Source organism: Ovis canadensis, chromosome 11, assembly GCF_042477335.2.
Source record: "Ovis canadensis isolate MfBH-ARS-UI-01 breed Bighorn chromosome 11, ARS-UI_OviCan_v2, whole genome shotgun sequence".
In the NCBI taxonomy this organism is placed as follows: domain Eukaryota; kingdom Metazoa; phylum Chordata; class Mammalia; order Artiodactyla; family Bovidae; genus Ovis; species Ovis canadensis.
This window is the reverse complement of record NC_091255.1, coordinates 59991353-60012479: the sequence shown is the minus strand read 5'-3', so window position 1 is coordinate 60012479 and position 21127 is coordinate 59991353. Positions and strand designations below refer to the sequence as shown.

The following is a 21127-nucleotide window of genomic DNA, read 5'->3' as shown; positions in this document are numbered from 1 at the left end:
ATAGCCAATGTATAAGCTATCTGACCACAGAAGTTACTTCATTAATGACTTCATCCTGATCTTAATCTTCCTTGAATCCCTGGAGATGCTTCTGGGCAGACTGAGGTTGGAGGGATGTGGAAGAGGGGTTGCTCAGGGTTGCCCAGACATCTCTCATCACATAATCTCGGCTCAGCTCACAGCTTCTGTCCTAAAACACCAAACCTGTTGCCTCTTTTCCATGTTGTATTCTCCTCCCAGGAATCATTTAGGTGTTAAACCTAGGGACTGAGTCAGAGATTGCAGAATTTTTTAACAGTAAGAACCTCCCAGGTTTAAAACACCTGGGGCTTATTCCAAAGAGGTTCTGCTGTGGCCATTTTTAAGCATGGATTTTGCCATGCACTTGACGAGTGGGAAGTGGGCTACAGCTGAGAAGTGCGAGTTCTCTCCTGGGTTGGAGCATGGCCTCACCCATGATGGGAACCCAGTGACCAGATCTGAACTGACCAGGCATGCACAAGACCATTGTCTGAATTTCTAACCCAGCCGCCGGCTCTCCAGGGCAGGGAGTCATCTGCTGGTTACAGAGGCAGGAAGAGAAATGAATGTCTGCATTATTTCAGTAAAGCGTCTATAACGCGCTGGAGGGGTTTGTTTGTATCTTTTGATCATGGAAGGAGTGTGACACTGCATGGCTCATCTTGGTCTCCAGTCCTGCTTAAAATTTCTTCCAGCCAATTTCTCCTCTCCCTTGTATCTGGAGAAGAATCAGGACTTGGCTCGGGGCCACCAGACGTGCCGGGACTTCAGAATTCTGCAGTGACATCAGCTTCAGTTCTCTATAACGGGGACTGACTGGTTCTGAAATGATCCACGCAGGTCGCCGTGTAGCTCACAAGCACTGCTGCTCTCAGCGTATCAGGGGCCTGTGTTTTTAAATAGGGTCAGCTCTCTTGATAGTTGTCACTTGAATGATAGGTGGTATAGAATTTGGTGCTGCGGCACCACCACTGGGGTAGGGGTGGCCTCTGTTCACCTTGATTTTCTTCATCCTTGTGCACACGGGCGTAAACTGACCCCCAGAGTGAACTTTTGGATGTAGACAGAAGATTGGGGGGTCAAGGACATAGTTTCTTAATACAGAAAGAGCCCATATGATGGAAGAGTGTAACTTAAGTGGTGTTTGGCTCATTAATTTAAAAGAATCATTTAATTTTTACAGAAATTTAACTTTCTAGGTCTGCTTTGGGGCCATCCTACATCTTAGATAAGGACAGATGAAGGCCCAGCTGCTCTGTATGATAGTAAACAGGTGTGTTTACTGGCAAACACTCCCTTCAGTCTTTCAGCCCTGTTTTCCTTTTATATTAATATAAATACTAGAGAACCACATTCTCAGGGGACGGCAGGCTCCACCACCGCCTCTCAGCCTTTCCTCAGCTCTGCCGGCTCATGAAGACGCCTGCTAAATCAGAGCTATGCAGTAGGGCTCACGGAGGGGTTATTGAGTGAGAGGATTGGGGTAAATACAGTCTTGTTTTCAGCTTATCAGGTAAAATTACACCTTAAGATCTGAATCAGGCTGAGGATACTGGAACATGTGAGGCTGTCCTGAACAAGCAGAATTCTAACTTTACCCAGTGAATTCCATGGAAACAGGCCCCGGAAAGTTGGGAAGAAACGTATGGAAGTTTGTTGTGTGCCCCATCTCTTTCCTGTGGTTTGTGGTTGGGGGTCATTAGCATCAGCTCTGTGGAAGAGAGCTGCGCTTTGAAGAGAGCGGATTGCTTTCTGCTTTCACCAGTCAGTGCAGGGGCTTCATTGCTAATGACCATGGGGATGAGCTGGGCTGGGAGGGGCTGGGAGCCCCTCTTCACATCTTGACTTTCTTCAAAAATAGAAACAAACTGCTCAAGTTTTGAGAAATTAGATCTTTCCTTGGAACATTTTCCTGACATTGACTCACAGACATAGGATCACCTGCTTTGACCCTTTCTTTCTCTCTCCACTTTTTATTACAGGGCAATTTTCAGCCATTCTACACAACAATCAAGAGAATAAATAAAGCAAACTCCCTTGTACTCATCACCCCAGATCTTAACATTGTTACTTGCTCTATCATTTTCTTTTTATGGCTGTTTTTAGTAAATTACAGACATGATGCTATCTACCCACCAATATTTAAATACACATTTTTTAAAAGACTTTTTTTCTTATGACTACAATTGTCTTGACCTTTTCATCTCTTCTGAACCAAAATGAAAGCACCCTTGTGGAGTTAGCACTGTTCCATTGAAAGTTCTTTCTGCTTTCACCAGGCAGGTACTTAAGGAACCCCTGGGATATCCTTGAGGCTGTGGCCCTCAGAACAAGACAGGTGGGGTCAGCTCATTCCGTCCTTCAGCAGGAAACTCAGATGAGGTGATGGTATGCGTTTCTCTGTCTAATGAAATAATTAGTTTTCCCTTTAGCTGGCTTGCCTCTGAAGCTGACAGCAGCTCAGACAGCTGACTCCTGAACCTCATTTGTGTCTTGTCCTGGTTACTGGCCTAGAAGCTCCTGAGGAGAGTTCTGTACATTTAAAAGTGATAGCTATTTAAAGGTTATAAATTAGAAAAGTCTCTTCTACTTTTTTTCTCCTAATAATACACATGGCATACTTTTAAATTTAGCTTCAAATACCAGATAATTGACACACTATTTCGTATAGGTTTTTTGTTTGTTTTTTTAACCTGCTAGATTAAATGAAATGTCAAGGAACTTGCTTGTCTTATTTTAATAGTGTACTGCCACTTTGCGCTGTCTCCCAAAACTCCTTAAAAGCCTGACATCTCTGGCAGTGCACTTTCACATTCAGAAGGACTTGGTTAAAATAGTCTGATCTGTGAAGCTTCCTCGACATCACCGTCCGTGGAAACCCCAGTGCCAGCCCCTGAGAAGGACATGGCCATACTCAGTATAGCCTCTGCTCAGAATGCAGCTATCTGAGGACTCCAGAAAGCAGGCAGCACTTTGGGGACTGAAATCAGAAACCTTGAATAACACTCAGTGGGGATCCGGTCCCGCGGGTCTTTTCCTGCCCTGGCTCTCCCAGCTCTGACCCAGGTGCTGGCTGAACCTGCACAGGGAGTGCTGAAAGCTCCGCTTTCTCGCTGGAGGACAGGGTCACCTGTGCATGGGAGAGAGCGAAAGGCACTCCGCCTCCACAGAGCACCAACCTAGGAGCGCTCTGAATCCCTTTGTTCAAGATTCTTTGTAGAGCTTAGTCTCTGGCCCCCTTCCCTCCTGAGGTCAGAGGTTGGAGGTCAGCATGTGGCTGGAAGTTCCCATCTGTTATCCAGTGTTTGGTCTTTCTGGTGACCGGCCCCCACCCTGAATCACCTCATCAGCCTAAACTCAGTTGTGGTCAAAGGGGGCTCCAGAAAGGAGACAGCATGCACTTTGTATCCTCAATGAAGTTACAGAAAAATGATCTTTGAAAAAAAAAAAAGAATAAATATTGAGACTGACAAAACATTACATCCAGATGCAAAGAGAAAGAAAAAGTTTAAGAAATCAAATTTAGTTCTAAAGTTTGTGACCTTAAAATTGGTCAGAAGTAGAAATACAGGAGACAGAAAGCAGTAAAAAAATAATGAGAAGCAAGAAAACTAAAACGGTGAAGATTCAACACGCAGATAATTATCCTTAAAATATGGACTAGAACACTTGGTAACAAAGCAGTGTGTAAACATAAGCCATATTTCAGTAAGTATAGGTTTTCTCTTTCTTCTCATAAAGTTACCATGACTGAGGCACCAAACCTGACAAATGCAGTGTGTGTGCACATGCACATATTACTACACACGCACACATATACACGGACACACAGTGCAGATGAACTCCAAGTGAAATACTAGCACTTCGCATCCTGCAGTATAATAAGAGAACAAAAAACTTCGGCCAAGTGAGAATCATTTCAGGACTGCTCTGATGACTTTCTATTAGGCTGCCTATTAATATAATTCATCATCTTAATAGGTGAGAGGAGAATAGTTACTTGATAAAATTAAAAATGAATTTTAATAAAACCTTATAATAGAAATAGAAGAATACTTCCTTTACATAAGAGAAATTTTCTTCTCAACTAGCAGCTATCATCCTGCACTAATGCTTCGATACTGTGTTTCATTAATGTAATTAGAACAAAGTGGGGATGTATACTAAGTGTGATTCATTTACCAACTTCTGGAAATGCTAGTCAGTATAATAATTAGGTACAAAAACAGTGAAAGTATACGTATTCTAAAGAGAAGGCAAATTTGCTTTATTTATGTCTGGTCTGAATTTTAACTTTACACAAAACCAATGAAAAATTATTAGCAATAACATGAACATTCAGCAAAGTGACTGATTACTAAGTGAACATAGATCAATACCATAAACCATAAAACTCCAGGCTACCTCTGGGGAAGGGATGGTCGCAGATACCATGGTGGGGACACAGGGGACCTTTTAGATTTTGTAATGTGCTATTTATTAATCTGGGTGGTGCTTGCATTTACTTTATTAGTCCTTAAACTCACATCTGTATTTTATATATTCTTCATATATTAAATACTTTACAATTTCCTTAAAACTGTTACCCTTTTTATATATTAAAAATAGCAAGGAAATTTGGGGAAGGAAGATAAATCTGATTCACAGTAGCAACAATAACAATGATACAATGTAAACGAGCTAAGAGTATATTGGACATTTGTATAGAAAATTCCATAAAACTTTACTGATTAATATGAAAGGATCTTTGAATAAATGAAGGAATTGACCACATTATTATTACATGATGAGAGCCAGAAGATGAAGGGTATAAATTCTCCATAAATTAAATCATAAACTTGACACATATAGATAAAGTGATTTTAAAGGTCAAGTAGAAGGATAAATGTTTGCAAATACCCATAGAAATTAAAAAAAAATAAGATTTGTGAAAGAAAACTGCTGCGGAGTTGCTTCAGTCGTGTCCGACTCTGTATGACCCCATAGACGGCAGCCCACCAGGCTCCCCCGTCCCTGGGATTCTCCAGGCAAGAACACTGGAATGGGTTGCCATTTCCTTCTCCAATGCATGAAAGTGAAAAGTGAAAGCAAAGTCGCTCAGTCGTGTCTGACTCTTAACAACCCCATGGACCACAGCCCACCAGGCTCCTCCGTCCATGGGATTTTCCAGGCAAGAGTACTGGAGTGGGTTGCCATTGCCTTCTCTGGAAAGTTATCAAAATACATTTTGAAGGTTCAGGTAGAAAAAGAGCTGACATTCTAGTCAATGGAACAGAGTACAGTTCCAGAAGCAGAATCTATTTAAGAATTTATCATTTGGAAAAAGAGTGAATTACTCAATATTCTTTGGGACACAGGGCTAACCATTTGAAATTTTTCTTTTTAAAAAAAATTTATTTATTTTTCCTTTATTTTAAAAAAAAAATTTTATTTTTACTTTATTTTACTTTGCAATACTGTATTGGTTTTGGCATACATTGACATGAATCCACCACGGGTGTACATGAGTTCCCAGTCATGAACCCCCCTCCCACCTCCCACCCCATATCATCTCTCTGGATCATCCCCCTGCACCAGCCCCAAGCATCCTGTATCCTGTATTGAACATAGACTGGCGATTTGTTTCTTACATGATAGTATATATGTTTCAATGCCGTTCTTCCAAATCATCCCACCCTCTCCCTCTCCCTCAGAGTCCAGAAGTTTATTCTACACATCTGTGTCTTTTTTGCTGTCTTGCATACAGGGTCATCATTATCATCTTTCTAAATTCCATGTATATGTGTTAGTATACTGTATTGGTGTTTTTCTTTCTGGCTTACTTCACTCTCTATAATCGGCTCCAGTTTCATCCATCTCATTAGAACTGATTCAGATGTATTCTTTTTAATGGCTCAGTAATACTCCATTGTGTATATGTACCACAGCTTTCTTATCCATTTATCTGCTGATGGACATCTAAGTTGTTTCCATGTCCTGGCTATTATAAACAGTGCTGCAATGAACATTGGGGTACATGTGTCTCTTTCAATTCTGGTTTCCTCAGTGTGTATGCCCAGCAGTGGGATTTGCATAAGGCAGTTCTATTTGCAATTTTTTAAGGAATCTCCACACTGTTCTCCATAGTGGCTGTACTAGTTTGCATTCCCACCAACAGTGTAAGAGGGTTCCCTTTTCTCCACACCCTCTCCAGAATTTATTTCTTGCAGACGTTTGGATCGTAGCCATTCTGACTGGTGTGAAATGGTACCTCATTGTGGTCTTGATTTGCATTTCTCTGATAATGAGTGATGTTGAGCATCTTTTCATGTGTTTGTTAGCCATCCATATGTCTTCTTTGGAGAAATGTCTATTTAGTTCTTTGGCCCATTTTTTATTGGGTCATTTATTTTTCTGGAATTGAGCTGCCTAAGTTGCTTATATATTTTTGAGATTAGTTGTTTGTCAGTTTCTTCATTTGCTATTATTTTCTCACATTCAGAAGGCTGTCTTTTCATCTTGCTTATAGTTTCCTTTGTTGTGCAGAAGCTTTTAATTTTAATTAGATCCCATTTGTTTATTTTTGCTTTTATTTCCAGTATTCTGGGAGGTGGATCATAGAGGATCCTGCTGTGATTTATGTCGGAGAGTGTTTTGCCTATGTTCTCCTCTAGGAGTTTTATAGTTTCTGGTCTTACGTTTAGATCTTTAATCCATTTTGAGTTTATTTTTGTGTGTGGTGTTAGAAAGTGATCTAGTTTCATTCTTTTGCAAGTGGTTGACCAGTTTTCCCAGCACCACTTGTTAAAGAGATTGTCTTTACTCCATTGTATATTCTTGCCTCCTTTGTCAAAGATAAGGTGTCCATATGTTTGGATTTATCTCTGGGCTTTCTGTTTTGTTCCACTGATCTATATTTCTGTCTTTGTGCCAGTACCATACTGTCTTGATGACTTTGGGCTTTGTAGTAGAGCCTGAAATTTTTCTAATCCTTACCTCTTACCATGATAAAATAAATTCCAAATATACTGAGATTTTAAATGGGAAAAAGAAAACACAAAAGTACTGGGAAAATTATTAGAATTAAAAAGCTATAAAGGAAGTGATAGGCTTTATTTAATACTAATTCTAAGTTTTATATGGCAAAGAAAGCAAAAAACAAAACTTTAAAAAAATTATGAATTTGGGGAAAATTATGTAATATATAACAAAGCCACCCTCAGTTTTGTTAATGTATAAAACACTTTAAAATCAATAAGACAAGAAGGGCATAAACAGACAATAAGCCAGAGAAAAATACAAAGAACCAGAAAAATTATTAGCTGGCATTTAACTTCAGTAATAATCAAAGCAATTCCAATGATGTGTCATTTCTCACCCATCAGTAGGACAGAGGGTTGTTTTTCTTTTATGTTATAAATGCAGTATTTTCCAGAAGTTAAAAAGTGGATGTATTCAGCTTCGATGTGACAGTAAATGACATTTTCCTCTGGAGAGCCATCAGACAATGGCTGGTCATTCAATAGGGGTACCCATTCATCAGGCAGTTCCGTTGCTACAAATACATCTTGAGGACAGTGCACTCATGTTCATGAGAAACAATGTTCTGTGCATCAGCTTTTATATTGTCCATGATATATGCAAGGACAAGTTACAGAACAGCATGTATAAACTACAGTCTTTTCATATAATGGAATACCAATCAGCAGGGGAGAAGAGTAAATTCATGAAACCAGCAAAAGCATGGATAAATACCTAAAGCATCATGCTAACTGGAAGAGGTCTTATACAAAAGAACATACTCAATGAGTCCTTGTATATGAAACTCTAGAACCAAGGAGTAAAAATCAGTGGGAAAATCAGAGCAGTATTTGCCCCTGGGGGCAATGGGAAGAAGTAGGAATTGCTGAGAAAGGGCTAAAGAAAATCCCTGGGAAGTTGATAGAAGTCCATGTAGCAGCTTGGGTACATGCATTTGTCAAAACCCAATGAATGAACAGTTAAAGATGTGTGCACATCATTATATGTAATTTTACATCAAAAGATAAAAAACAATGAGCAAATACTGAACGTTGGTTTGTGTGCTAAAGAATTTAAAGGGAAGTAAGTATACCACTTCCTCTGTCTCATGAAAAATGAGATGCACTGATGGATGGAGAAGCAGAAATGTGATAAAGCAAATGTAATCAAATGCTGATGGTGGAGCCTAGGTGGTGGGATCCAGGAGCTTAACTCTAAAATTCTTTCAATTTTGTTGAATGTTGGAAAACACTGGGGGTGAGGGGAAAGCTATAGTGTGTATGGCAGATTCTCTTATGGTAAGAAACAAAAGCTGAACAAAACCCAAGTGTAGATATTGATTGTACATGTGTGCTAGGCACAGTCTGGATGCAGAGGGGCAGTCGGCAGTGGGATTGGGCTGCAGGACCAACTCCACTTTTCCATCGTCTGTGTTGTTTAGGCTGTTTCAGGGACTGATTTTATTCTATCCCAGCACAAAATAAATCTGCATGGTTCAATTTTCTGTAAGAGGTAAATAGGAAAATGTTAATTGTTATCTTAGATTGGGGGTAATTTTCATTTGTAATATCTATACTTTCAATTTTTGTGATAAATGTATGGGATTTTTTCTAATTGGAAAAAAATTTAGTATATTTCCACTCTCAGAAACAATAGCATCCAGCAGTTATATGACAGTTTACAAAGTTACAGAGTTGCGTTTTCTTTTTAGCATCCATTAATTTGTTCCTCATAAAAATCTTGAAGCCAGTCACTTGCAAGAGCAACAGGAAAAAAAAGATATATGAAATATTAGGAATCAATCTTATACCATATTCACTTGGTGACACATTTATGAAGGAGTATCAAAACTATATGTTAGGGCACCCTTCTAAGTACTTGTGACACGCTGATAAACAAAATAAAAGAAGTCCTTGTGCTCATTGAGCTTATCTTCTGTGATAAAGACAAGCAATCAAAATATATATTAAGGTAGCAAGAAATGCTGTTTTTAAAAAGCACAGTACATGAGTAGAGAATGAAGGTGCTATTTTCTTAGGCTGGTCAGCGAAGGTATAAGAAATCCAGGGGCAAGAGGGAGCAACCTGTGCAAAGGCCCTGAGGTGGGGCTGTGCCTGGCGGACGGAAGGAGGAGAAAGTGTGTCAGGGTGACTGGTACTGGGTAAGCAGAGTGAGAGGGAGGAAGTAAAGTCAGAGCAGTGACTAGAAGCCCAGGGCAGGGCCTTCGGAGGCTAGGCAAGCACCCTGCATTTCATCCTGCATGGCAAGAAGCCTCTGGAGGGTCAGGATGACCACATTTCCTCATAAAAGGCTCGCTCTGGCTGCCTAGTAGAGAATTCCTGGGAGAGAAGTAGGGAGCACAGGCAAGAAAGGAAGCAGAGAGACTATTCTGGAAAATGTGAGGGATGCTGGGTCCTGGCCTGGGGCTGTGTCCTCAAGGAGGTGAAGGATATTAGGCAGCGTCAGGAGACCTATTTGGTTGTCACAACTGGGATGGGGTGCTGCTGGCATCTCATGGGTAGAGGCTAGGATGCCACCCCCACAGCAAAGAATGATTTGGCCCCAGTGTCCTTAGTGCCCAACTGAGAAACCCTGGCCTGGAGGGTCAGTAGGCAGGCGGTGAGCAGTGGTCACGTGCTGTGTAACTTCCCCCGCAGTTTGGAAAGGGCAGGTCAGACAGGAGTCAGAAGTGGCCCAGCCTGTTGATGAGCTCCAGCAACCAGCACAATGTAGTCAGCACTAAACGTCTGCCAGCTGTTGTGTTTATTGTTATAATTACTAATATCCAGCTTTGTGGAATTGTCAAGCCATTTTTATTGTCTCTGATTTTGCCTGATGTAGTCTGGTGCAAAGGGAATGAATACAGGCTGATGTACAGTTTTGTGGACTGTCAGTCACTGGTTCATCCATGCTGCTCATGCATATTTTAAAGTTGCATAGTGTCCCTATTTTTAATTTCCTTCTTAACTTTATATTTCCAGCAGATTTATGGTAATACTTATTTCCCAGTTAATAAGTTATTTTTATAAAGTCTAACTCCAAAATGTGGTCAACAATGAATCTAATTTTACTAACTATTTTTGTCTTGATTTTAGGTTAGAATACTTTCCATTGTGAATGAGACACTGAGAAAGTCTGAATTCTGCCAACTTCCTCCTGTTTAGCTGTAGATGGTTTAATTGACCTTGTAGTCTCTTGGCTATAGGACTGGTCATTGACTTTGCTCCTGGTTTGGGGGATGCAACTCTGTATCCTGAGCCATGGTTGTAGCTCAGGCCACACCACACAGTGGAAAGCCCCAGGTGTTCGTAGCCCCCAGTGTGGCACTGGTTGTCCCTGTCTATGTGCATCTGCTGGTGAGCAGGCATGGAAATCTCTCCTCGGTGCCCTTCAGCTCTGATGTCCCCGGGGCTCCTTGGGGTCTGATCCTGTGCCTGTGCAGGGCCCAGCTCAGCCCAGGGTCCTAGGAGAGCTTGCTCGCAGAGTTTGGCTCCTCCTTCCTAAGACATCCCCCGAAGCTCTGGGCTTCTGATCTCCTTCCGGTTGAGCTGTGTCCCTGATCTTTATGAATTAGGGAACACGTGTGGGAAAAACTGGTTAAGGCAGACCTTGTGCGGTTACTCTTCTTGTAAGGGTCATACCTTCCCTTTCTGCCTGAATTTGTTTGCTCTTTGATGCTTTCAAGTGGTTGCTTTTTATATTTTATCCAGAGCTTACTGTTGTTATTGACAAAAGGATTAGTCTGGTACAGACTTTTCTGTCATTATAGGAATGCTGAGGTCCAATCAGTAAGCGCGTTGCAGAGAAAAAAACAGCAGAGCAATCCTGTTTGCATAGGCCTCAGAATTGGAGTGGAAGGTACATTTCCTATAAACCATTTCCATCCACGGAGAGATCCTGATTCACATGGAGCCACTGTCAGAGCTGCCTGTGGGCGGTTGCAGTGATGTGTGGGAGCGGGCGGGCCGAGCTCTCCGACAGGGAAGGAAACAGGAGGTTCTGTCCGGATGGACTGACTGGCCCTGTGGAGCATCTGGCAGCCCAGGTGCTTGTGCCCGAGGGAGACGGGCTGTCTCATTGGTGTTTCTGCTGCTCTGTGAATGGAGAGCACCGGCCAGCTCAGCCACTGCCAGGAATATAACTTCCTCTGTGGCTAAGCAAGGTGTTGCTCGCTGAAGCCATGACCTAGTGGGGCTGGGTTCTCAGGGTTCCCCCATCCCAGCTGGAGGGCCACATGTCAGGAGCCAGTTGCGCACCAGACGCTGTCGTCATGGTCTTGTCTGTCTTCCGATATCTGGGTCTCTATCTCCTTGTCTTTCTCCCTCGTCCTTACCTATCCACTGTACACCTCTCACTTCATGTACCCTGAATGTGGCCTGGTCCTTGTATTCATCCCCTCCCATGAGCACACTGGCTTTCCCCAACCTTCCTTCACGTTTCACATCCATCTAGTGATGCGGAAATGTGTTTTGTGGGTGTATTGCTCTGTGCCTGCTGCTCTTTACGTAGGGGGGTTATTTGTTCTTAATTTTTAAAGCAGGTGAATTAAATGTTTTACATTTCTTCTGTGACCAATGCTAAGTTGCTTCTTCACTCTTTGTGACCATTGATTCTGTCCTGCCACGTGCCAGTAGCCCTGACGGGAAGGAAGAGATGGTCTTCAACCTCCTGTCAGTGCACACAAATTAGCTGATGCCTGGCCAGTCCCCCAGTCCCAGTTCCCCCCGACCCCAGCCAGCCCTCCAGGATGGCTCTGCAGCAAAGATTAAGTCTCATAGCTCCTGTGATTTTATGATAATTAAAATGATATAATTGAATTCACTTTTCTTTGTCTTCTCCCACAAATTTCTTTTGTGTGCCTCGGGGTGGTTCACTGATCCTTCCATCACTCTCTCCAGCTTTACTTGCTTAAGAAGGAAAAATGGAAAAGTGGGGCCTGTTCCATCATCTGGGTGGAAGCTTTCTGTCCCGTGACTCTCATGAGGACCTGCCCCCAATCCCCCAAAGTGGGGATCTGCCTCACCGCCCGCAGATTTTCCTCCTTCCACTGAAGACCTCCAGTTGCAGCTCAGTATTCCTGCCCCTAGGGAGATTTTCTTCATAAACCTAAGAGCTGACAGAATTAAGAAAATCTTGGTTTACCTTTTCACTGTGGCAATCCCCATGCCCTGCTTCCTCTCTTTGCTTTTTCTCTGGGACTGTTGTATTCTCCTGTTACATATCCCATTGCTGTGATTCACTCTCTTCTCTTTCTTTGCAGGTTCTGCATGCAGAAATGTGTTAGTCTGGTGCCTGGAGTCACACTGGATTTGATAGAAAAGTAAGTCAGATTTTTAAGCTATTGTGGCTTCTGGTGTGAAGGGGAGTCTCCATTTTTCAGTCTCGGTTCTCAGAAGTACTTCCTGTCAGCACAGATGTTTCCCTTTCATGTGTTCTTTTGTTCTCTGATTAAGGCCTTGTTTGTGATTGTTACATAGGACAAGCTAAATTTGGGGCCATATTAAAAGGAAAAGAGTACAAGCGGAATCCTTTTGAACATTTAAAAATACTCTCGACACTGAACCAAAGCAAAAACGCACATATCGTTACACATACAGACCAGTAACTGCACATAGCGATCACTCTGCTCCTCAACTGCAATAGTCAGATCATAGCTTAGCATCTTCCCCGTGTTCCTCAACTTTCCCTTTCATGTTCTACAACTTTCCATTCCCCCGACTCAGTGGGGACATAAACCCAGTGTTACGTTCTATCTAAGGCAGGTGTGGTGGTCCTGGCAGGAGGGGTCCTTCATGATGTGCAGTGGTTGCTTGGCCTCTCCTTGTCCTCCCAGGTCCTGGGGCCAGCTTGTCTTCTCCTGTCATGAGCCTCTTTGGGTCAGTACACCATCTCAGAGCTTAAACTTAACCTACATTTTATGTTTGTTTGCGTGTTCATTTCATTCATCCCGATTCACCTAGGGTAGTTCCTATTGCTTCTGCTCTGAACCCCATTTCTTCTAGAATTAACATATGGACTGTTCCATAAGTCTTGATATACAGAATCGTGTGGTAAAGCAGAAAGGCCTGATTTTAATAATTAACGTCAGGTAGAAAAAGCAAATCTTCTAGGTTTCTCTCCTGGAAGACAACTTGCCTGTGTGTCAGGGGAAATGCACAAGAATATTATGCCTGAATGCCCACCGCAAGTGCACTGTGGAATCAATCACATGTGTTCCCGACGGGAGAATACAGAGTGTGGTGGCTACACTTGCGTCAACAGGGAGCGGCCTTTTGTTAAGAGACTGACATGACACCCACCAAGGGCTGCAGAACCGTGCAAAGCTCTGTGTGTGAGTACATATCAGCTAGACATGAAATAAAATATTTGCACTCCGCTCTGGGTAGGAAAGTGAAATTTGGAGCAAGAAGCAGGGAGGCGCAATGTTAAGGAACTGATTTTTTTCCATCTCGTTTAATTTTTTTTATAAGAATATAGATATGTAAAATATAGGTACAAATAAATTGAAAAGAAAGAACCAACAAAATATAAGTAGGATACCTGCAAACAATTCATTGAGTATAATTCCTTTCATTAAATTTTGGATAAATGTCTGTGGAAATCATGTGACTGGTCACTGCATCTGTTTACTTCAAGATGCTTTTGTCCACAAGCAAAATGGGATATTGTGACAAGAAAGAATTAGCGTGACACTGATCAGTGCCAGCAGGACAAACAGGAAGGCCTGTGGTCCTTCTGCTTAGAGTGGGTCTTGGTTTCCACTGATCCACAGTTGAGATTGCAAAGCCATTACTGAAAGGGCAGTGCTGGCTGAGGCTGGGCACAGGGAGGTGCTGATAGATGGGTACTGCAGGCTGGGAGGGAAGCAGCGGGACTTGAGGTTGGGACTGATACCAGCAGCAGAGTGGTGTTTGGGGTGCTGGCTGTGCTGGCTCAGTCAGAGCAGGGACCACAGACCTCGGTGCATCATGTTCACAAGGGTCAGGGAGGGCTCAGGCCTGGCATTCTCTGCCCCCAGTGTGTAGTACAGAGTCCACCCATGCTTCTTTTCAAGGTCGTGCTGCTCTGGGCAGGCGCAGCTGCTGATTTTCTCCACATCAGAGCTCTGGTGCTCTCGGGGTTGCATGGTGGGGAGCGCGCGTTGGTGGTCTTGTGTCCCTGTTCCCGTCTTTGCTGGGTGGCCCGTGCTCCAGGGGTCAGTGCGGTCAGGAAGCAGGGGGATGAGTGGCTGGGTGCTGAGTGCTCTGTTAACCGGCCTCCACCATCGCCGCGTCCTGGTCACACTCACAACTCACTTCTAGAGACAGGACTCAGGACCCCTCCTCTCAGAGGAACTGCTCCTCCCTGTTCTAAGCCAGCCTCACCTCCAATAAGGACTGAGACCTAGTGAGACCACATTTACAAGTGCTAGGCAAGCAAGGCAGCCACTGAGAAACAAACATCACATGGAGAGAAGCTGAAAAATAAGAAAGGGTTGGTTCGGCCTGGTCATCTGGCCTGTTTGGTCCCTGATGAGATTTCAGAATTTGGAAGCCGTCCTATTAGAGATTGTTCACCAGCGCTGCTGTGCTCTGTCTGTAGGTCTTTACTTTCCCCCCATTTCTGAGTGCCAGAACCTCCATTACCTGTATCTCAGATCACCATAGACATGTAATTCTCAGATAAACCATTAAAACTGTGATAAAGTTACCTTCTTTCCTAGCGAGGTGACTTCTGGTGGCCCGTTCAGACAGTACTAAAGAGGAATCTGGCATTTGCTTTGCCTCAGTTTCCTCGGAGGCACTCCCACCTGGTGGTGTCAGGCCAGCCTGGTGGCCAGGTGTCTGGACGTCTCTCTGTGGTCTTTCCTGTACACAGGCCCTCTCTCTTCCAGACTTTGGTGTCTGAACAGCCAGCTCTCATCCCGTCACGTTCTCAGACTTAAAGTGTGCATAGCACTTGACACCCTAAGCATGATCCACAAAAGAAAAAAATTGGCAAATTGAACTTCATCAAAGTTTAAAATGTTTACTCTCTGGAAGACACTGCTAAGAGAGAGAAAAGACGAGCTGCAGACTTGGGGGGAAATATTTGCAAATCACATAGCTGACAAAGGACTTATATCCAGAATATATGGATAAGGTATCTCAGAACTCACTAAAACAAAATAAAAATGGACAAGAGACATTTTACCGAAGAGGGTTTAAGGCTGGGGAGAAACCTTTACTCACAACTTAAACTGGCTAATGAGGATTGAAAAATAGAAACAGACACCTCCTATATATGATAAGATTTTAATATTTTTTTATCAAGTGCAATTTTCATAAATCATGACTTCAGAGTTTGTAGCCGCCTGTGTTCCCAAAAAACACCGTGTTGACTCGACCCTCCACAGTGCTAAGTGACTTTCTCAGCTGGCAAGTGTGACTTCTGGTGGCCCTTTGAAGGTTGGCTCACAGTGTCCTTTCTTCTCCATTAACCCCTCTCCTGTCCCGGGCAATGCTACAACATTGGTGAAATGCTAAAAAATTGGTTGTCTGTGTGTTTTGATTTAAAAAGAAAAGCATCATTAATAGCACCCTGACTGGGAATGGGGGCAGGGAAAGGGGGTGGTGGAAAGACTACAGACAGACAGACGTGGCCAGCCTCACCCTCAGGAGTCACACTCACTGGGCGCACACCTCTCACCCCTGCATTTGTCACCGTCGCCCAGGGTGGATTGAGGAGCATGTGGTCGGCTCTGTGGGCGTCAGCTCACCCCTACAAATACTTCTGTTCTCTCACCACTTTCCCAAAGCTGCACTGGGAATACTGGTTAATACTACTTTGCACGTCTGAAGCCATTGGATTTCTGATAAAGACTGGGGTGGGAGGGGGTGGTTCACGGAGAGAGTGTCTTTCATACACCAGCCCCAGCCACCATTGGGTGAATGCCACCACACAACTTTTGGAAAATTGTGTAAACAAGTCCAACAGTGCAGTTTAAAAAGAGATCATTCCCATACCAGACAAGTTTGTATTTTAGAAAAGCTTGTTGTCCAGATTAATTGGGATAGGCTATGAGTACCCAAAATGAACCACACTTGCTTCCCAAATGGAACTTCATCTGAGTGGCTCGTGATGGTGGTGACAAAAAGTGAGTAAGAATAAGATATTTTAGAAACCTTAGAACCTCTTTGTTGTGAATAACTTTTCAAGGTGCAATGGTTTGGGTCTGAGTCATTGTTCTCGGAATACAACTTAGCAAACATACAGTTCAGGTGAGACCATACACGTCATCGTTTCCAATGGGAGGCACTATGTGGCTGCTCCCCTCATAGCCTGGCCACAGTTAGGGTGAATGTGCAGGGTTGAATTATGTTTATTCTTTATGCCAGGACAAGCTACAGGCTTTAGTTACATGGCACTAGAAAAAACCCAGATGTATAGCTCCACAGGATTCCCGGCCATTACCACCATGAGATCTGTTTCTGAGTAGATACAAGTTCTCAATTTCTGTAGCTTTCTTGGAGAGATTTTCCATTTAAAATGCTGTTCTGAGGGCTTCCCTGGTGGCTCAGTGGTAAAGAATCCGCCTGCCAATTCAGGAGACACAGGTTCAGCCCCTGATCTGGGAAGATCCCACGTGCCTCGGAGAAATTAAGCCTGTGTGCCAAAACTGCTGAGCCAATGTGCCACAACTACGGAAGTTCTAGCACCTGGAGGCTGTGCTGTGCAACAGGAGAAGCCACCGCAAGGGAGGCCCTTGCCCCGCAACTAGAGAGTAGCCCCCATTTGCTGCAGCTGGAGGAAAGCCCACCCAGCAATGAAGGCCAGCTCAGCCATAAATACATGTTTTTAATGCTATTCTGCTGTTTTAATTTTTAGACTTTCCCCCCAACTATGCTTACAGTCTATAAGAAGAAACATTTTCAAGAAGTAGGTGTGACCTTGAAGTTACAAGGTTAGAAAGAAACACAGCACATCTGTGTTCAGTAGTCTTCCAGGCTGCCAAGGTCTCTGTACTCAGAGAACCTTCGTGGGGAAGATGTCTCATTATTCTCCCCCATCATCATTTTCTGGAGACTTCCGGTCAAAATACGCAGCTCTTGGATGCAGCAGGCTCTTGGTGTCCGCATCTCTGGGGCTGTGTGTGGTCTCCACTCTATGTGCTGGGGCCACTTGGGGTTCCATCAGGATCATAACTCATTGTGATGTTTATCTGCCCGTGGATGAAGCAGATTCGCACGGGAGCTATCCTGTGCAGTGATTCCTCGCTCGCTATGCTGAGTGTTTGCACCGCTGCCACAGGCCAGGCTGTCCAAGCTGCTTTACCCTTTGCCTCTGTTTCATTTGCAGTGCCCTCCTTAGATGGCCATTCTCACCGTATCAAGCACCCTTTGTCCAGTGGATGCCCATCCTCTGCACAAGCTCTTCTGCTTTGGGGACGAGGCCTGTGACTCACCTAAAGAGGTGCAAGGGAGGTCCAGCAGGGTGTCGTGGGCACTTCTCCCCAAGAGGCTCACTGTTACTCCCAGCAAAAGCCACTGAGCTGGTGGAGCCTTCAGGGGATGAGTGAGAACCTCACGAGGACTTCCAGGAGAGAATCTCGTTTGTGCGTCTAGATTAATTGGCAGGATATAATTTGTGCTTAGTTACAATTATAGGATCAAACAGAAATTGGCTTTTTTTGCTCAGTTCCTTGGTCCTGTTTCATTTATTCTTTAGCTGCTCGTTATTGCTAATGAAATCCTAAGCACTGTCAATTGGTGGGGGAGAGGACAAAACTCCATCAACAAGGAAGCACCTAAGAAGGCGTTGCTGTGGGGAGAGTGTTTCCTGCGTGGAAAGTGGGATAAACCTGTGTTGGGGGCTCCTGGAGACACATCAGCAGAGGGCTGGCAGGGCTGCCACTGACATGTTGCTGGTTTCACAAGTGTCTTAAAGCATTTGCATCCAGTGTGACTCTCTGGTTTCAGCTCACCACATGGAAATTCTTGAACTTGTGAGGGTGACTCTGGTCACTGTACCACCTGACTAGAGTGACAAGTCACAACACAGAGATGAAGCAAAACCAGAAGGACACTGGGTTGTGTTCCTGAGTTTTGTTTCCCTCCCTCAAGTTTAATGACCTGCAGAGAATAAGGATAATGTCCATATAGTCCTCTGCCCACCCCTTTCCTTCCCCGGGTGGTGCTGGCTCTGCGTGTGTGAGGGATGGTCCTGACAGAGCTGGGTGAGTAGCCATGCCGAGGCCTGGCGTGCGTGAACTGGGATGGCAGGCATGTGGCCTGAGCCCACCGGCCTCACCTGCCACTCCTTCCCCTGTGTGTGGCTCTGTGTATACCCTGGTCTCCAGGGGCACCTCTCCTTAGGACCAGAGTGGGCTCTTAACGTTGGCGTGAGCTGGAGAGGGAATCTTGCCCTGCACGCTGCAAGACTGGCTACCCCATCCAAGGAGCCCCAAGAGTTTCAGGGTCAGGTGTAGGGGCTTGAAGGTGGCGCTGGGCTTCATCTGTATGACCTGCCTTTCCAGCCATCTTCCAGCACCTTCCCTGGCTGCCCCTAAATGGTCAGAAATGCAGCCCGATTCTGTCATCACCTTCTTCTTTGCCATCACTGGAGAAATTGATTGAAAAGTTTCACACTTCTGAATTGCTGTATGGTAATTCTTTGATAAATGTGGTTTGTTTCAAACAGCTGCCTCTGTGCAACAGCTCAGCATAAGGTTCCCCAGGATATCAGGGCTTAACCCCTTCCCAGCCTCGGCCACCTTTGTCAGATGTGCAAAACATGTTGTTTATAGAGTCTCAGCACCAGTCCAGAGAAGGAGACATGGGTGGTGTGTGTGTGTTATAATTATTTAGCAATCTTTAAAGCTAGGGAAGGAATTTGTTTTCTAATTAAGCTGCTGTGTCTGGAAGTAAATTATAGTGAACCTTCTCTGAGAAATCTCCCGATTTCTAATTATCTACGCAAACCTAGCAGCCTGATGAATAGGCATGTTGCCACTGCAGTACATATTTATATTCTGAATCCTTTGAGAGACTGGCAATAAGATCCATGCTTGGAAATTAAGGGACATTTTTCAGCCCTGAAACAAAGTAATGAAACACTTAAACAGTGCTAGAAATATTAGGGTACTCAGAAGGCTCCAGGGAATCAGAAAGACGAGGGAGCTATTCCATGAGGCTTAGTTAGTATTCTGATCACTGGAGGCACAGAGCACACCAAAAAATTATTCATAATTAACATCTATTGTGTAAACAGAATTTTTAAATAGCTAACAATCCACTGTCTTGAATAAAATGAGTTGCTGTGTCCTGCTTCCTCAGAACCTTGAATAGCAGTTTAGCCCCTGTTTAGTTCAGAAGCAGTGGCTGAAGATGAGTTTGGATTTGGGGCTTGATTTTCACTTTGAAACCTCAAGCAGTTTTTTTTGACTTAACTACGGTCTCCGTCTTAAGAATCCTGGTCTCATGAGTCCTGCATATACAGTGAAGAAGAGGTCGCAGGGGAGGAAGGAGAGGGTGGAACAAATTGGGAGATTAAGACTGACATAAATACACTACCGTGTGTAAACCAGGTAGCTAGTGGGCACCTGCTGTAAAGCACAGGAAACTCACCTTGGTGCTCTGTGATGACCTAGAGGGGTGGGATGATGGGGAGGGGGAGAGAGGGAGGGAGGCCTACAAAGGAGAGGATGTATGTATACATATAACTAATTCACTTCATTGTACAGCAGAAACTAACACAACATTGTAATTATACTACAGTTTTAAAAATACATGAATTATGGCTTGAGAATATAGGGTAACCCAAAGATTCTTTAGTTGAGAGTTAAGAACAAGATTAGGTGATATTTATTGGCCACCTGCTATGTACCAGGTACTGTGTTAAGGGCATTACATATATTCAGTCTCTGTTCATTCCCGGAGCCTTTTGAAGGGAGGTGCTATTATTGTCCACATTCCAAAGAGACTGAGGCTCTCGTGGCAGGCAACTAGCCAGCCCAGTGTCTGTCCAGGCCATGCTGGATGGTCTGTCCCAGCATCGCAGCAGGAAGGGAAGCGGCATCCCATGGGGCTGGCGTGAGCAGAGAGACTCAGCCTGGTAGCAGCCTGTGCCTGCCACCCCAGGATCAGTAGCTGTGATTAGAATTTACTCCACTGTCAAGCCGGAATTGTACACATGTATTATGTTTGAAAGGAAAACTATCAAAAGATAACATCTTAATTCAAAAAGTACCTTTCTTTCCAACATAAATATATTGTACTGGCTGGTTGAAGGTGAAAATCAGTAATTCATTAACGCCTGCCAGTCACTGAGAAGATGAGTAATGATTCACTGGCAGCTAATTTGGAAATGAAGTGGGGAAAACAAATCCCCAAGAGACGGCACAAGGGGAGAGAATGTGAGTAATTGGCGGAAATGTGGAAACACTGTGAAGGAAGAGTCACAGGTCCTCTCAGCCAGCGAGCAGGTGTCAGTCAGACATCGATCAGCCTGGCCTTGGAGCGCCGCCTCTGGGGCGAGTGGCTGGACTAGACCCAGCATTTCTGCCTGTCTCTATGATCCTGCTCAGGTCAGCAGGGGAAGAGGGGCTAATCCCCACACCCCATATGATCCCTGTGGCCTGTGCTGATCAGCCAGCATGAAGGAGGCTTGTCTGGGAGGAAGTTGTAGATGAGCTGCCCAGGGAGCATGAGAGGTTCCCGGGACTTCCATGGGGCGCCTGCTCACCACCCAGAGCGTCCATTTCCTTCTCTGTGGGACTGAATCTTGCCCTCTCGTCATCCAAACAAAGGCTGCAAAGCGCCACTCCGAGCATTTCAGCATCTGTGGCACTCATTTCATCTCCTGATGCCCTGGGCGCCCTCCTGGTGTCCTGAGGAAAATGTGTCTGCGAGTCTGTAAAGAATGCGTCATCCCCAAGATCCAGGGATACAGATGGTGGTGTGGGTGGCTTTTCTTAATGGAAGGCGGGCGTCAGGCGGTGAGAGGGGAAAGTCAGCGGGGGCGCAGCGTGTGCCTCCAGTCTCTCGGAGATTGGCCTTCCTTGGGGCGACTGTCTCCTGAGGCTTGTTGGTGCTCTGGAGACACTTACCACAGCAGGCCTGTGATGGAGATGAGGCTGAGTCAGTGCCTC

The 21127-nt window shown here is 44.4% G+C and overlaps 1 protein-coding gene across 4 annotated transcripts in view; it reads left to right on the top strand.

Annotated features, from left to right (window-relative positions):
- Nucleotides 1–21127, top strand: part of RPTOR (regulatory associated protein of MTOR complex 1) — a 324493-nt gene that overhangs the window by 182883 nt on the left and 120483 nt on the right. For all 4 annotated transcript variants that reach the window (XM_069541947.1, XM_069541946.1, XM_069541945.1 and 1 more), the window contains exon 7: nt 12281–12340. In XM_069541947.1, the coding sequence (XP_069398048.1) occupies nt 12281–12340 (60 nt within the window). The remainder of the gene's footprint in view (nt 1–12280; nt 12341–21127) is intronic.